The sequence below is a fragment of the Hyaena hyaena genome, unplaced genomic scaffold, assembly GCF_003009895.1.
Source record: "Hyaena hyaena isolate Hyena2069 unplaced genomic scaffold, ASM300989v1 scaffold_8, whole genome shotgun sequence".
NCBI classification, from domain to species: Eukaryota; Metazoa; Chordata; class Mammalia; order Carnivora; family Hyaenidae; genus Hyaena; species Hyaena hyaena.
In genome coordinates, this window is record NW_024080640.1 from 2043346 (window position 1) to 2061414 (window position 18069).

General features: G+C 44.2%; 1 protein-coding gene across 2 annotated transcripts; it reads left to right on the forward strand.

Moving 5' to 3' along the window:
- Positions 1 to 274: 274 nt before the first annotated feature.
- On the forward strand, positions 275 to 15191 carry FAM71F2 (family with sequence similarity 71 member F2). 2 transcript variants are annotated; one of them, XM_039243959.1, is made up of 5 exons: positions 275 to 389; positions 5381 to 5565; positions 6414 to 6663; positions 8664 to 8782; positions 14825 to 15191. In XM_039243959.1, the coding sequence occupies exons 2-5, from the start codon at positions 5402 to 5404 to the stop codon at positions 15018 to 15020; spliced, it is 729 nt and encodes a 242-aa protein (XP_039099890.1). In that variant the 5' UTR covers positions 275 to 389; positions 5381 to 5401; the 3' UTR covers positions 15021 to 15191. The 2 variants fall into 2 exon arrangements, with proteins under 2 accessions (XP_039099890.1, XP_039099884.1); XM_039243953.1 differs by lacking the exon at positions 275 to 389 and adding an exon at positions 2514 to 2804.
- Positions 15192 to 18069: the final 2878 nt, after the last annotated feature.

Here is an 18069-nt window from a genome sequence, read left to right on the forward strand (position 1 = left end):
ATATAAATTATAAATAATAAAAATACATACCATAAAAATTATAAAAGTTTTTCCTTCCAATGAGCAAGTCTTAGGGAGAAATAAAGCACTAAGATATGAACTGCTGCCTCTGACGTAGCAGGTTTGGACAAACACCTATGGGAAGCCGTCCTCCCACCCTATGTTTAACCCTCGTCACGGGAGGATTGTGCCAGTGTGTGTCTTGAGAATTTAAAAGACGTGAGAGAACTGACTTACCTCCTTGGCTTGCTCCTGTACAAACACCCAGGTGAGAGGGCCTGCTAGCTATCCGGCCATAGTCTGAGAAGATAACTGATACCTCACCCTTCCTCAACTTCCTGCATCCTGAGGAAGTCTTTGAGTGGAAGTTTCTTGTTCTGGAACCAAAGGTAGGAGATTGCAAGGGGAGGGGAGTGCCATTACAATGCTATACGAGTAAATGTTTGACACCAGCTCTCTGACTGGGGCTATATAATATGTAAAATAATCATACATACAAACACATGTTATTATTACACATATATCATAATGTAGCATACTATAGTGTTATATGTATTATAACTACAATTTATTATAATTAGTCATATTAAGTCTATATTATAACTATATATAATTATATAATATTACATGAGTGTACATATACCTGTATGTACATGTATGCATACATCTATGCATGTATGTTTTCTCTCCAGTTTTACTGACATGAGGTATGTATAGCACCCAGCTCACAACTAACAATAAAATGTACAGTACTCTTGCACATTTCATCTCGCCAATTGATTCTCACAGAAATCTTTCACTAATTTTTGTCAAACTCTTGTATCCTAGCCAACCAACACAACTGACAAGTGCAGTTCCGACCTGAATGTTGGCTGAGTTTTCCACTTATGTTAATGAGTAAGGTGAAAGTGAACTAACCTAGTTGTATGTTGGAACTTTACATGGTCATCAGTGACTTAAGCAACTTCTTTCCTAAATCAGATAATAGCTTTCAAATACTGGGAGACTCCTCAGATTTTTTGTGTGCCTACAATATGACAGCTACAGCCACACTCAATTTACATCACCAACATTTTCTCTATCCCTTTTTTTTATGTTTATTTATTTTTGAGAGAGAGAGAGACAGAGAACAGACTGTGAGCAGGGGGAGGGGCAAAGAGAGAGGGAGACACAGAATCCAAAGCAGGCTGCAGGCTACAGGCTCTGAGCTGTCAGTTCAGAGCCCGATGTGGGGCTTGAACTCACCACCGTGAGATCATGAGCCAAAGTCGGATGCCTAACCAACTGATATGTGTCCAGGCACCCCTTTATCCCTTTAGACAGCCAACAAAACAATAAATCAAGGCCTAATTGATTTCCATGGTGTAAATAACTCCCAACATGGCTAGTTTCAAGACCATGACCAACATGAAGTTTCTGGACACACACAGAAGAAGATAGGCAGTGGTAGCGCACCATCATATAGTGTTTCTACCCTGTAGATACAAGAGATGTAAATAACCTCAAGGGTATAGAGAGTAGTAAAATACAGTAAAATAATTAAGAAGTGGTGAGTCTGGGTCATTACCTTTGTTTTTATATGATTTATTGAAGTGTAAGTTTACATAGTTAAATTTTTAATAATGGCTGTGTTTAACAACTGACTTGTAAAATTCCTGAAAATCAAATAGTTTTCACAATCTCTTTCATGCAGGCTCCAGCACACCACTGTGCTGCACTTCCTCTTTTGCCCACTGTTTCCAAAGAAATTAGCCTCTTCACTTTGTTAACAGCCTGGTGTTTAAAACAGTTCTCATTTAGGCAGAGAAGGACAAATATCATATGTTTGCACGTATAGGAGGATTAGGAGGAACTTGACGGAGGAACAAGGGGGAGAAGAAGGGCGGAAATGGTGGGGGAAAGGGAGAGAGGCAAACCATGAGAGACTCTTGAATGCTGACAAAAACTGAGGACTGATGGATGTGGGGGGGAGGAGGGGATGGGCATGGAGGAGGGCACTTTGGGGATGAGCACTGAGTGTTATGTGGAAACTAATTTGACAATAAACTATTTGTAAAAAAAAAAAAAACAAAAAAAAAACAGTTCTCATTTTATCCCATGAAATGAGGTAGGGAAGATTGGAGTGAGTTGCTTGTCTTCATCCTGAGCTCCTCTGGCCAGGTGAGGGCCTGACTTTGGGGAATTCACACAGATAACGTTTTTGTGAGGGGCTTCACTGTCTGGGGAGAGGACTGAAGGCTGTGAGTTTCTGGAGAAAGTGCCTTGCTGTTCTGGCCAGCTCACTGCTGTCTTGCCATGACCATAGTGCATTTCCCTCATGTATACAGAGAAATTGAGTGAAAAATGGAATACCACTGTCACTGCTAGTTTGTAGTGCATAGGAAAAGGGAGAAAAGAGCCCTGTTCACCCCCAGTCCTTCCTTGCCTCTCTTATTTTTCCTTTCCTGTTGTTACCCATCACATTCCTTGATGTCATGCCTGCCATTGTGAGCCGACAGGCCCTCCCTGGCCTGGTGGACAGCCTGTAAGTTAGGAGGGGAGGGGGAGCTGTGGAGGTTGGGGGTAGGAGCGGTCACACCAACACCTTGGAACCGGGCTGGGTCTGCGTGGAGCCCCGGAGATGTTCCCCAGCCCATTCTTCACAAGAACCAATGAGTAAAATTAGGGGTCTCCCACCTGAGGTCAGGGAACCAGGCCCTGGAGTGGAACTGGGGGTGGAAGATGGCCTTCTCTGTCAACTGATTCATTCTCCAGAATTCAACTTGTTCTCTGACTCGGTGGTGTTTGAAAGCAACTTTATCCAGGTACCCCTGTGCAGCTCAGAGCCCACTTTCTTTCCCTTTCCAATACTTGTTCCTGAGGCTTGGTCCAAAAATGCTGCGGCCTCTGAAAGCCCTGGGGAGGAGAAAGAGGCCACTGTGGCTAGAGACGACCTGAGGGTCTGGATCCCAAGTTCAGCTCAGTTTGTGCCTACGGCATGATGGGGATCCCTGCAGGTCATATGCTTTCAGGAAATAGAACTACAACCTGCAAAAGGGGACCTGAGAGCTCACTCTCCAGCCAGGGTCTATGGGCACCATCCCAGGACCACCAGGGAGGGGATGGTTGCTTAGAGGGAATGAAGGTTGCTTTTAGAATCCCTGCTCTGAAATCCAACCTCCTCTCCATGGGATGATTTAGAAATAGCCTTGTTTGAGAGCCAAGCCCCTAGAATCGGCCTTGCCCAGATTCTACATCCCCTAACAAGTGGTGATATGGCCATTGGAAGTGAGCATTTTCGGCCTGGGAAGCATGAGGCCACTGGGAGTATGGGGCAGTCATATGACATCCTGGAGCACCTGGCTGGCTCGGTTAGTAGAGCATGTGACTCTTGGTCTTGGGGTTGTGAGTTCAAGCCCCCACTTGGGGGTAGCATTTACTTAAAAAAGAAAATGGTGTGTGACATCTTACTGAGGGGCTGCCCGCCTCCCTCTAGAGGTCTAGCTGGGACCTGCACCTCCGTGTTCCTTTGCAGGTGCAGCATAGCCAGCTTCTCAGTCAGCAAGCTGTGTGCTCTGTGTGGGAAGGAGATGCAAAGAGAGATCGATAGTGTCCCTGGCCTAGGAGCTTATGAATTTGTCAATTTTAAGGGCATGTTATAACATGGTAACTGCTAAAAAAGCTCTGTCAGGTGGTTTGGACCAGCTGATCCCTAAAGCATAAGCAGAGAGAGGGGTGCCAGTGTCCAGGGAGTTTAGAGCACTTTTTGGAGTGTGGCAGTTGAAGAAGGCTCCCCAGAAGAGGAGGTTAAGCCATTCTTTAAGGCATCACTAAGGCTTTGATAAGTGGAAGAGCCAGGAGGAGGACACTGCAGGCCAAAGGACTTCAAGTTACCTTGGTGAAGTTGGGAGGCTAGAGCGCGTGAGGAGAGTCTGTGTTCAGGAATCCATGTGATGGGGTCACAAAGCAGTGAGGAGTCACAAGAGAGAGTGGAGACAATTTGAGCTTAATTTGAAGATGCATTCATGGAGCAGCAAGCTAACCCCTGATGGAGCCCCCCAGATTTCAGAGAGCCAGTTCATGGCTCTAGGTGCCCTGGTTCCTGCACTGCTCTGGGGGGCTGCAGATTGGGGCCACCAGCTACAGCCTGCGGGCATGCTCCTTCCTATCAGTCTCTGTGGAGAAGGAGCAGAGACATGGCAGATCCAGACTCAGGATCCCGAATTCCAGTCATTTCTATTTGGGTGTGAGGTCTTGGCAGGAGGTTTATTCTCTTGATCTGTTCTCTTTAACCTGCTATTAAAACTGTGTAGATTGTCCGGGTGGACACTTAGTGACTCAGGCAGCAGGCAACTCGGACTGTACCGGGGAGGGCAAAGCCTACCTGCCGGAGCTGCCCCATGACAGAGTGAAAAGTTTCTCTGAAAGGGAAGCCACCCCATACAGCCAGGTGGCTCCCTTTCTTCCTTCTCCCCAGTATCACCTCTCTGCCGTCACCTCTAAGAAACAGCACCCACAAACGTTTACGTAGCACTTGCTCTCGATGAGTGCCCCCGTGTTTTGTAGCACATGTGAATGTCATTCCACAATGTGGGCTGCGAAAAATGGTTTTTTTTTTCCCTTCAAAACAGAAATTCACTAGGCTCAAGGGAACTTAAATTTCGATTATTCCTGGGGCTTTCCCCTTGTCCCCAGTTCCACCATGACTGTGAAATGGTTCCGTTGGTCCTACAAAATCTAGAACATTGGGAGAAGACTCTCTGGGCTGGTCACTCCTCAAATGTTCCTTACCTTACCTTGGTCCTTGTGGTTCCTTGGAAGCTTCTCTGCCCACGTTGGACAGTGAGGCGGGCGTGTCTTAGCTGAAATATTGTGCCCAGTGCCAAGCATACAATCTCCCTGGACTGCCACAGCCTCCGATGCTGCAAGGGAACAGGTTCATACTAGATCTGGCAACAAGCCAGGCCCTCCCTCATCGTGTGGGAAGCTCCCCAAATGTCCCTCAAGCTGGACCGAGTCTTCCCCATTCACTAGCTCTTCCTTCACTCTCCTCCTCTTCCGGAGCTTTCTTTACACAACCTCCCTTCTAGATCATTGGAAACCTGTGCTGGCTGCTTCTACACGAGGATGGGGGAATACGATGTCAATGCCTCTTAGCTTTCTCTTACTAATGCAACCCTTTAAAGTCAGATAATGGAGAGGACACAAAGGAGGGCAGCACAGTTTCCTGTTGCTAATGAGCCGGTCTATTTGGATGGATGCTGGTCATTGCCCAGGCCAGCACGTCACACTCTTGCTTTGAGCATGTCACCAAGTTAAAGTGCTACTTTCCAAAACCTGTATTCTCCCACCCTTGTCTTCCTCTTTCTCACTGTCTCATGTACCTGGGGCTGATTTCTAGGTCACTAAGCCCGGGAGCTGGATGGATGTCTATGAAGGCTCTACCACTGTGATCCTCGGGGTGACCTCCTCGGTGCCCTCCTTGCCACTCCCCAACGTCCTCCTGATGGCCAACGTCACCTGGCCCCGGGGTCAGTTTTCCACCTGGAGCTCACCTGATTGTGCTCCAGTGGTCACCCTCAGCAGGTAAAGAAAGGCTTGAGGGAGGGGCCAGAAGGGGTGGGACAACTGTATGGTTTTACAGCTGGATTTTAGATAGAAAGGACAGTGTATAAGCTATGTGTATACACTATGGATAGTGTATAAACCATGTAGAATTCATTCACTGACAACATTTCTTTAGTGTCTGGATGTACCAGATACTGTGCTTGGTGCAATGGTAGAGGCCTAGTCCCTGTCTCAGCCTGGTCTTTGAGGATCTTGGCTTCCTTTTCTTTACTTTTATATTGTCACCATAGACTTAGGGGATCCCCCCCCAAAAAAAGGTAAGGGGTATGAAAGTCAGATGGGATTATGGAGTGTTACAATTGGAAAAAAAAAATACTAGATATACAGGACACGTCCATCCTTTTTACTTTCTCAACACGGTTAACCAGGATACAGAATGGAGATCTGGATGGAAATGGAGTCAGAACACTTGAGTTCCAACTCCTACTTAACATGATCTAAACTTGGGCACATCAGTTAGGTGTTCTGAGCCTCAGTTTCAACATCTGTGAAGCAGAATTAAAACTACCTTTCTTTCATCAAAGCGTTGAGAGGATTGAATGAGAGGTTACACATCACCTATCAGCCATTGTTGTCAATGTGGGTGGGTTCTTTAGTGATGAAGGCCCTGAAAGTCAGAGAAGACTTACTTTTAGTAATCATTCCCACTCTCAGACCATGAGCTTTCTCCCACAGGCATCTCCCATGAGAGACCCATCTTCCGGAGATGGGAGCCTAGTGAGATGGGGCCAGGCTCTAGGTAGGCACAGCATGGTTGACTGAACGCATGGGCCCCTCTGCTATGGGGATTTCTCCATTGTGTCTAGGATTCTTCCCCTGAAGTTTGTGGAGCTACAAATCTGTGACCGGCTCCAACGCATCCTGAGGGTTAGAACAGTGACTGAAAAGATCTACTACCTGAGGCTCCACGAAAAACACCCAGAGGCTGTGTTTCAATTCTGGATCCGCTTGGTGAAAATTCTGCAGAAAGGTCTGTCCATCACCACCAAAGACCCGAGAATCCAATTCACTCACTGCCTGGTGCCCAAAATGTCCAACAGCTCCACCGAAATAACAGTAAGTGGGGCCTCCCGCCAATACGTGCTGCGAGATGGGGGATGGGAAGCCTAGTGCCTCAGAGGATTGATGGGAATTCAAGTCTAGTGTTGCAGGGGCAGACTTCATTTTCAAGGGTCAAGGATACACACATCAAACTGGGCTCTACAAACATATAAAAACAAATTAATTTCGTTTTCCTAAAAAAAGAGCTATAAAGTGCTTAACTCCATTAAAAATTGTTTTCTGTTGGGGTTTGGGGTTTTTTTTCAGTGTTAAAAAAGAATAATGCTCCCTGAAGAAACTTAGAAAATCACAGAAAAGTCACCCCTACTTCTCTCCAACCCCAGGCAATCACTTGGAACATTCTGGCATACTTCCTTCCAATCTTCCATCTTATTTACTTTCTTTTCTTTTCTTTCTTTCTTTTTTTGTTTGATGTTTAATAGGTTTTGGCATTAAAGTTGTGCTGTCTTCTTAATATCAACTGAAAAATTTTGGATGTGCTTTCATGTTGTTGAATATTTTAAGACTTTGAAAACATTTATTGTTTAAAGTTAGAGGCTAGATTGAATTTGCCAGGTTTTTTTTAATGCTTATTTATTTATTTATTTATTCTTTCTCCAAATTTTTATTTAAATTCCAGTTAGTTAACATACAGTGTAATACTAATTTCAGGAGTAGAATTTAGTGATCCATCACTTACCTACGACACCCAGTGCTCATCACAAGTGCCCTCCTTAATGCCAATCACCCATTTGGCCCATCCCCCGTCCACCTCCCTCCATCAACCCTGTTTGTTCTCTATAGTTAAGAGTCTGTTTCCTGGTTTTCATATTCCTGCCACTACCCACCCCCCCGATTTTTATTTGTTTTGTTTCTTAACAGTCTTCCGTCTTAAGGTTTAATTTATATATTTGAGGATATTAAATATATAATACATTTCTGAATGCTGCTTTTTATCAATTTACATTATATCAGAAGCATTTTCCCATATTTTTTTAAAGCTCTTCATACATATCACATCACTTTGATCATTTCATGCTGTTCATTAGTTGTATGAATGAATTAAAATTTACTTTGCCATTCTCCTATTATCAGACATTTAGAGTTATTTCTAACTTTTCATTATTATAAATTAGGCTAAAATAAGCATTTATATGTATTGACCACATTTCTGCTTGTTTTCTCAGAATAGATTATTAAAAGCAGAATTCAAAGGGTAGGAACATTTTTAAGGCTCTTAATACATATTGCCAGATTATTTCCAGAAACCTCATGCCAAAGTATACCCTCTCCAGTAATGAGTGTCTATGTCACTGTATCCTTATCACAATTGTGAAGTATAAATTTTCGCACATTTTCTAATATAGGTAAAAAAAAAAAAAGTAGCAGCTCTTTGATTTTCAATGAGTTTGAACACCATTATACAGTTTTTTTGTGCTCTTTGGCTCTTTTTCTATTGGCATCTTTGTGTTTTTCTAAACTGATTTGTAAAATAAAGCTTTTTAGACATAAGAATTTTAACCCTTGAATTTGAAGTTTCTGCAAATACTTCCCCCAAGGATTCACTTTTTCCTTTCAGTTTATTTGAGGCTCCCACCTAGGCTTTTCCAGGACCTGCTTTGGGTACAAACAAGCACAGAAAGAGAGCGATAGACCAGATGGCCTAACACCTTCAGATTTCAGAACCTAAACCCTTTCCTCCTCTTGTCTAAGTTGAAGGCTTTAGGCATGCTTTCTCTGCCTTCCAAAGTGAGCTTTGCGGCTGTGCTGCGCTGGTCCTTAATGTTCAGGGCCAGGAGCCATGGCAGCCCATCAGAGAGAGGACGATCTGCTGCCTGGGCCCAGTTATGCTCTGATGATTCTGGGGCTTAATGTTTAAGGAAGAGCTTCTCAGGTGGAGCCTGGAAGACACAAGCCTTGAGACCTGAAGGCTGAGTTCCTTCAAGTTTCTGGCCCAGGAGGCCAAGCACTCTGAGGGCAGACCTGGTCATCTGACTGTAAGTTTCTCCACCCAGCCTGAGAGCAGCCTCCCGTCATCCGCCCAGCCCAGCGAAAGCCTCATGCTGTTGGCAGCGGAGCAGACCAGTGACAGTTTCTCGAATATCACAGGAAGGCCCCCGCTCACAGCAGACAGGTGGGTCTTCCATGCTCGCAGCTGCGGGGTCCCTTCCCACAGCCCTGAGCCGTGGGTGGGGATGGTGGCACCCTCGGCCAAACTGTCTCAGTTCCTTCTTTTTAATCTAGACAATTATGCATATGATTTCTCCCCTCAATTTTATTATAAGCCTGTTGAAAACAGGCTCTGTGGCAGTTTGGTCTGAATATTCCCTAGGCAAACTACAGCGCCTTCATGGACAGTGCTCAATTAAAGGAATGAGGGGTGAGTAAGTAATTCAAAGGAGGGTAAGCTGATAAAGCGGGCTCATGGAGCTAGATGTGGACTATCTCCAATCCCAGTTCTCCAGGGTCCCCTGGGTAAGACAATTCTGAGTTCTCTTCACCTCACTTCTCTGTTCCATAAAATGGACAGAATAGACAGTAACCCAAAGCAGAGATGACTCCAAAGCCATTTATTAATTCACTAATTGTCTGAGACTCTGTGCAACAAGTGCCAGAAAACAAAAACAAAATCTTGAAATCAATACGTTGAACGAGTACAACCTGCAGGATACCATCAAAATGTAAGTTTATTTTTGGGGCACCTGGGTGGCTCAGTTGGTTAATAATCTGACTTCAGCTCAGGTCATGATCTCATGGTTCGTGGATTCAGGCCCCGTGTCAGGCTTTGTGCTGACAGCTCGGAGCCTGGAGCCTGCTTTGGATTCTGTGTCTCCCTCTCTCTCTCTGCCTCTTCACCCACTCATGCTCTGTCTGTGTGTCTCTCTCTCAAAAAAGAAAAAAAAAATTTTAATTTTATAAGTCAAATGATATTTTTCAATTTTTTAAAAGTCTTTGTACTTTATTTTTTTTTAGTTTACATCCAAGTTAGTTAGTATATAGTACAACAATGGTTTCAGGAGTAGATTCCTTAATGCTCCTTACCCAGTTAGCCCATTCCCCTCCCACAGCCCCTCCAGCAACCTTCTGTTTGTTCTCCATATTTAAGAGTCTCTTATGTTTCATCCCTCTCCCTGTTTTTATATTATTTTTGCTTTTATATTATTTTTGCTTCCCTTCCCTTATGTTCATCTGTTTTGTAAAGTCCTCGTATGATTGAAGTCATATGATATTTGTCTTTCTCTGACTAATTCCACTTAGTATGATACCCTCTAGTTCCATCCATGTAGTTACAAATGGCAAGATTTCATTCTTTTTGATTGCTGACTAATACTCCATTGTATAAATATACCGCATCTTCTTTATCCATTTATCCATCGATGGACATTTGGGCTCTTTCCATACTTTGGCTATTGTTGATAGTACTGCTATAAACATTGGGGTGGATGTGTCCCTTCGAAACAGCACACCTATATCCCTTGGATAAATACCTAGTAGTGCAATTGCTGGGTCATAGGGTAGTTCTATTTTTAATTTCTTGGGGAACCTCCATACTGTGGCTGCATCAGTTTGCATCCCACCCGCAATGCAAAAGAGATCCTCTTTCTCCACATCCTCGCCAACATCTGTTGTTGCCTGAGTTGTTAATGTTAGCCATTCTGACGGGTATGAGGTGGTATCTCATTGTGGGTTTGATTTGTATTTCCCTGATGATGAGTGATGTTGAGCATATTTTCATGTGTCGGTTAGCCATCTGGATGTCTTCTTTGGAGAAGTGTCTATTCACGTCTTTTGCCCATTTCTTCACTGGACTATTTGTTTTTTGGGTGTTGGGTTTGATAAGTTCTTTACAGATTTTGGATACTAACCCTTTATCTGATATGTCGTTTGCAAATATCTTCTCCCATTCCGTCGGTTGCCTTTTAGTTTTGCTGATTGTTTCCTTCGCTGTGCAGAAGCTTTTTATTTTGATGAGGTCCCAATAGTTCATGTTTGCTTTTGTTTCCCTTGCCTCAGGAGACATGTTGAGTAAGAAGTTGCGCAGTCAAGGTCAAAGAGGTTTTTGCCTGCTTTCTCCTCAAGGATATTGATGGCTTCGTGTCTTACACTTAGGTCTTTCATCCATTTTGAGTTCATTTTTATGTATGGTGTAAGAAAGTGGTCCATTCTGTATGCCGCTGTCCATTTTTCCCACCACCTCTTGCTGAAGAGACTGTCTTTATTACATTGGATATTCTTTCCTGCTTTGTCAAAGATTAGTTGACCATATGTTTGTGAGTCCATTTCTGGGTTCTCTATTCTGTTCCACGGATAAAGAAAAATTTTTAATGTAAATTTAGTTTTGTCTTCCCTTTATAATTTTTTCAGTAGAAGAAGTTTTCGTCTTGCCCTTAGATAAAAGCTGGTTCTCTGACAGGCCCTGTAAGCATATGGGCTCCCTCTTAGAGTATAAAAGGTCCTCTGGTCCCTTTAAATTGCAAAAGCAGGGGCACCTCAGTCGGTTATGTGTCCAACTTCAGCTCCGGTCATGATCTCACGGGTTCATGGGTTTGAGCCCCGCGTCAGGCTCTGTGCTGACAGCTAACTCAGAGCCTGGAGGCTGTGTTCAGATTCTGTATCTCCCTCTCTCTCTGACCCTGACAGCTCACGCTGTCTCTATCTCTCTCTCAAAAATAAATAAAAAAAACATTTAAAAACTATAAAAAATAAATTGCAAAAGCAGCGTCAATTCTGAAATTAAAATGTGCCTGATAATTATCAAAACTCTGAACTGTTCACACCTTCCCTCAGCCTGGCCTCATGTTAAGATGGCCCTTCACAGTGGGCACACTGGGTTTTCACTTCTCTTCTCCTTCTGCTTCCTAACTTAAAGAAGTTTTTTTTAAATGTTTATTTATATTTTCAGAGAGAGAGGGAGGTGCAGAGAGAGACTGAGACCGAATCTGAAGCAGGCTCCAGGCTCTGAGCTATCAGCACAGAGCTGACTCGGGGCTCGAACTCGTGATCTGTGAGATCATGACCTAAGCAGAAATTGTATGCCCAACTGACTGAGTCACCCAGGTGCCCCCTGTTTCCTAACTTTAAAGCTCTTTTTTTCTCTTAGGAGTTTCCTTGGGTTCTTTGAAGTCCCATACCTGACACCCCTCTCACCCCTGACTGTAACTCTGGTGATGCTCTGACATCTTCCTTTCCTCCAGCTACCACCCCCCTCAGGCCCTGGCTCTGTGGGCATCCATGCCACCCCGGCACTAGGGGTCAATATCCCCTTCTCCCTATAAAGGGCATCCCTTGGGCAGGGCTTACCATGGCTCTAGGCTGGCTCTCTCTCACTCTCTCTGATCCTCAGGAAATGTCCTCTCAGACTTTGATGAGCCACTGGACACAGGAAGAATTCTTCACTCCACCACTCAAGTGAGCCACTCTTCCATCTTTCCTGCCCTTCAGATTTCCTGCTCAGGACTTGTGTCCCTGCCTACTGGGTCTCCCAGGACCCCTGCCCCCAGCTTTTTTTTTTTTTTAATTTCAAGATCGTTTTATTGAATTATGATGTAAAATTTTCTTCTTTGGATACTCTTGTTATTCGAATATTGGATCATCTTTGCCTGTATAATAGAGCTGTCACTTTCTCCTTTTCTTTCTCCAAGCTCTCCTCTTATTCTTCTCTTCCTTTTAAGCCATTGTCTGCTTTGTTTGCTCTTGTATTCTTTTTGGTTTAGGCTTCATTTTGGAAATAATTGTTTTTTTAAAAACGTCTGCTTCTTTCCTCGGTTTTACCATCCCGTTTACAAATCCTTTAAATTCTGACTTGTGTTGTACTTTCACTTTCTTAATTTCTTTCAGCTCATTTTGAAATGCTTGGTTGTGCTTTTCCTTTGTTTTGCAGGCATATCTTTTTAGTGTGCTTTCATTGTCTGTAAGCATTGATTATGTTTCATATACTCTTCTTATATAATTTTGTGTGGGGTTTGATTACTACCCTTTTCTGGCGGTTATTTTTAATACGAAAATGGTTTTGGGAACGAGGGTCAGTCAAGGTAGCTTTCTGGTTTGGGTCTAGAGCTCCCTCTTGTGTTGTTTCGGGGAAGCGCCTATGGCCTTCTACTTGATAGGGCTGTGCCCCTCTCTCCTGTCTTTTAGCGGATCTTTCTCTTTTGTTTATTTTTATTGTTCCCGTCCTACTCAATTTGGATCCCATTTCCAGTGGTTTTTTTCCTTAGTGTGAAGCTGTGTCTTGCAAGAGAGAGTGTTCCGATGGCTTCAAGAGATCATAAGGCATGTAGGGCTCCAGCCTCTTCTGAACTTACTACAGCCAGACCCCTTGGACTCCCTGCCAGTTTCCTCCTCCTCAAACTGTCCGGTGGCACTTTCCACTGAGAACCTGTGGGAGGGGCTCTCCTGTTTTCAGACACATCCGATACCCTGTTGCTTCTCTGTGCTTCCTCATACACAGATACGGACCCGTGTGCGTCTTGGAGCAGTCTGTAGCTCTAATTTTTTATCCTGAACTGTCTCAAACAGGCCTTTACCTGTGGGACTCATGTTGGCCTAAACTGAAGTAGGGAAAACCTAAGCCCCGCATCACCACGACGGGCAAGTCGCTCGGGCACCCCCAGCTTCCGCCCACACTTTGCCGGGCTTTAATTTTCAACCTCTGGGATTTTTCTTTGCTTTTTGCGGGCTTAACAATACATTTTCAATTATGTGATTATCTAGCACTTCTAGGTGTTTTATGGCAAAGATTTTTTAGATTATTTGGCCATCTTGCCATGCCCTAGCTACATAACTCGAAACTTATTTTCACTTAAAAAAAAAACAACAGCAACAACCCACTGCATCTTATCTTTGAATAGTTACAATCTGAGTGATTTTTATTTTCCATTTGGTGCTTTTTTGTGGTTTCCCTTTTTTTCATTTACTTTACTTTTTTTTAGAGAGAGCGCGCATGCGTGAGAGCAGGGACATAGGACAAAGGGAGAGAAAGAGGCTCTCAAGCAGGCTCCACACTCAGTAAAGGGTGCAGGACTCAATCCCGTGACCCTGGGATCATGACCTGAGCCAAAATCAAGAATCAGGTGCTCAACTGACTGAGCCCCTACATGGTTCTTTTAAATAAAACAAAACGAAACAAAACAAAACAAAAAACACAGAGGTGCCTGGGTGGCTCAGTTGTCTAAGTGTCTGACTTGGGCTCAGGTTATGAGTGTGAGCCCCACAAATGGGCTCTCTGCTGTCAGCACAGAGCCCTCTTTGGATCCTCTGTCTCCCTCTCTCTCTCTCTGCCCCTCCTCCCAAAATAAGTAAACATAAAAAAAAAATCAAATTGAATTTAAAAAATTTTTAAAAATAAAATAAAATAACCATGTACTTCACTTAGAATAAAAATTTTTTAAATGTTAGCCACACTCTGTGTTTTTTGATATACGTTCAGTGGCTGTGACTTTTTTTAAAGTTGTTATTCTTTTAGAGAACTATCTTAAGGTTTTCTTTTCCTTATGCTGATAACTGTCAGGTTACAGTGGGAATCAGGCAGATCTCACAGGGCTCAGATCTTGCCTTTGAGTCTTAGTTAACAAATTAGGTTCTCAACACATTAAAAGTGATGCTTAAGATTTGGAGGGGTATCTGTTCCACTCCAGCAGAGCAGACCTTAGCCGGAGCCTCCCTCCTGCTTGGCTTTCTCTGTTCAAGTCACACACACACACACACTCTCTCTCTCTCTTTCTCTCTCTCTCTCTCTCTTTTAAGTTTATTTATTTATTTTGAGAGAGAGCGTGCATGCGTGCGTGCACGTGTGCACATACAGGTGAGTGGGGACAGGGTGGACAGAGAGAGAGAGAGAGAGAGAGAGAGAGAGAGAGAGAGAGAATCCCAAGCAGGCTCCACACTGTCAGCGCACAGCCTGATGCTGGCCTCAAACCCATGAACTCATGAGATCATGACCTGAGCCAAAGTCGGACACTTAACCAGCTGGGCCACCCAGGTGCCCCAAGTCACTCTTGATACACCATACCATTTATACATGTTGTCCCTGGTCATCATTCCCACATCCACATTTATATTCAAGGCACTTGTACTGGAAAATATACAATTTAGAAACAGTTTTTAAATTAAACTTTTAACAATGCTTTCTTTCTCTTTTATTGCTTTCAATGACTCCAAAACTCCTGGGCTCCAACAGTAACACCAATGTTGCCATCAAAATAAACAATTTGGACAGCTATAAGACCCCCTCGCGAGTGGCATCTCCAGTCAATTTGAATATACCCATGAGAGCCGCCTTGAGCCACAGCCTCTGGGAACAAGAGAATCCAGACGAGCACTTCCTGCAGGCTCCCGTTGCCAGTTCCCTAGGAGAGAACTTTTTTGGACCCTGACACCTATCCGGAAAGGGGTGATCTTCCCAAGCTTTGTTTGGTGCACTTGCTACCACCTCCTATCGATGCTGTTTTCCCACTGTGGGCCAAAAGACCATGGGAGAGGTATGATGGTGTTTATAACCAAGTGCTTCTGTATGTCCACCAATAAACCTCCAAGTGAGTTCCTAATTGTTATAGGCTGTGCGCCGCAGGGCTTTAGGCTGGGGATGAACTAATTAGGAGCAGGAGCTCACCCCTTAGGAAAATAAATGGGGAAAATGTTCCATCTGCTCAGTTGAAACCCCAAAGCAGCCGAGCAAAGCCAAGATGGCCAGTCCAGAAGAAAGGGCCTGAGGAAAAAGCCAACTTCCTCATTCAGAGGGGTAGGAGGAAACAGACGCAGGGCTGCTACAAACCCAAGGTCAAAGAAATCTTGAGAATGACGCTGACTGACTGGGAGATATCTTTGTGTTCAATTTCAAGCAAGAAACTGAGTCTTTACCACCCCAATCCCCATGCTAGTGTACAGCTGTGAAGGTTCACCCTGGGACATGCAAACTTTGGTTGCTAATAGACATGGCTTCTGGTAAAGATGACCATGACCACCTGTCACTGGAAGTCCTCATTGATTTGGTTCTTCCTACCCTGGACCTAATGAAAGTCCACTGGAAGACATAGTATCTGTGTATATTAGGGATGGGGCAGGAGCTTTGGCCAATCTCTAGACAAATGGCGGATATCTACTTGGACAACACTACCACAGGATTCAAGAAATACCTATCAAACTCCCGCTAGGTGCCAGGCACCATGCTTGATGCTGGGTATATTAGAGGGGTCCAAGAAGACAAGTTACCTGCCTTGAGGGAGGGTGTGGGAGAGACGCTGAGTCCTTTTCTGGAGACGCAAGAAGCCCATTGGGATGGGCATGGTGTTTGAGCCACTGGTCTGTAAATCAAGGCTAGAGGACCTACTTTTCTAGAGTTCACACGGTAGGAAATAGAGTGACAAAGTGAGAAAGAACATGCTTTCCTCCCCTTGTGCACACACAGGTGGGCTGAACTGTAAATCCTGGCTCAACTGGATCATAAAAGACATGAGCTGAGAGTATGCCCAATGCTTGTGGGTTTCTTCTTATCTCCAATCAAAATAAACACAAAACGAATTTCCTTCCAGCCTGTTACAATCAAGCTGAGCAGTGTTGGTGCTGGTGAGGGACATCTAGCAGCAGAACTTAGAAGGGGCTAATGGGAAGGGTGACCATGCTTCCCGATTTATGTCTGTGGTCCTATATGATTATTGATATGTACCCATCCCATGCCACTCTCAAAGTGTCCCTGTATGAATGGCCAATCACTCAACTGATACAGTGTCTTTACAAACGGTTAGGGGATCTCCACCCTCACTTCTATTGCCTTGGATTAAAACTCCATCGACTCCCACCCAGACTATTGTGATTACCCCAGCTGGCCTCCCAAGCTCTCAACATTGTGACAATAATAGCTAACTTCATCAGCAACTAACCATGTGCCAGGCCCTATGCTAAAACTTCACAGAGATCGCTTAATCCATGCAACTCATTGGGAGGTAGATACTCTTGTTTACCACATTTTATGGATGATGAGCATGAGCTTCAGAGAGATTCAAGAACTTGCTTAAGGTTGGGACACCTGGGTGGCTCAGTTGGTTAAGGGTCCAACTTTGGCTCAGGTCATGATCTCACGGTTTGTGGGTTTGAGCCCCACATCGGGCTCTGTGCTAACAGCCAGCTCAGAGCCTGGAGCCTGCTTCAGATTCTGTATCTCCCTCCCTCTCTGACCCTCCCCTGTTCATGCTGTCTTCTGTCTCTCTCTCAGAAATAAATTTTAAAAAAATTAAAAAAAAAAAAAAAGAACTTGCTTAAGGTCATAGAGGGAGTAAGTAGCAGGGCCAGGACCTGAACCCAGTCTAACTCCAAAGTCCATTGAGTTTGTCCCAATCTATCCAGTTTCTTCCCAATCCACATCCCTTCTTCACTTCTAAAGAGCAATCTTTCTGAAACATAATTCTGACCACAGTTTCACCCTTGATAAAAACCAAACTTGTTGATATGAAATGGCCAGGCCTATTTCTCCAGCCCCTCCACTTCTCCAGAGGCTGCTTGCCTTGAACCTCACATTCCCGCCATGCTAAATGTCTTGTCGTTTCCAAAACGCACCAGGTGTTTAGATACTACAAGGGTGTCACACGTCCTTCACTCTACGCAAGTAGCTTTCCTTGTATTTCTACCTGTTGCTGTCATGATACTTCTCCTTATTGATGGAGTTTTATGCTACTATTGTATACTGTGTCTGCCTGTTTACAGCCCTTCTCACACCTTTCTTCTTGTTTACATGTCCATTTCCTTGGTGGGACTAGGAACTCTTTGAGAACAGATGCCACTTTATATTAGAGTTCTTTGCCAATAAAAGAAGCTGACTCAAATTTAAACAAAAGGGAATTTATTGGAAGGATCTGGGTTAGCTCGCAGACTCAAAGGCCAGCTCAGGAGCCAGTCTTGGAATGCACTGACATCAGAGCAGCTCTGGGGATTCAGGTAAGGGTGGCCAATCAAACATCTTGTCAAATGCAGTAGGCAGGGTGGTTTCCCCATGGGAAATTGAGGGTGTCACAAGAGAAGAGCTAGGGGAATGGACGTCTGGTGGCTGACAACAGATGTCCATCACAATCTGACCCTTTGCTATCTGTTCAGCAAGGCACCCTGCCATGGGCCTTAAGCATCCCCGTGCATCCTGGCTTGTTTTGCTCACTTGCGTGTTTCTGGCTAGGGATGAAGAGTTTAGATGGACTGTGTTACACTTTGCATGTGCCTTTGAAACAGTTTTTGTACTCAACACTGCGTCTGAAGGATTCCATTCTGACTGGCAGACTGCACGGTAGCATTTTGGGTCCCCTGCCTCTCCCCATTGGTGTTAACTCAGAGTCAGTACCCTGTGCTTCCTGAAATTTTCTGTGTTTCCCTTTTATGAAAGCACATTATCACTGTAAATGGCCTATGGTCTCTTTGGGGATGCCTAGAAGGAACATTCAT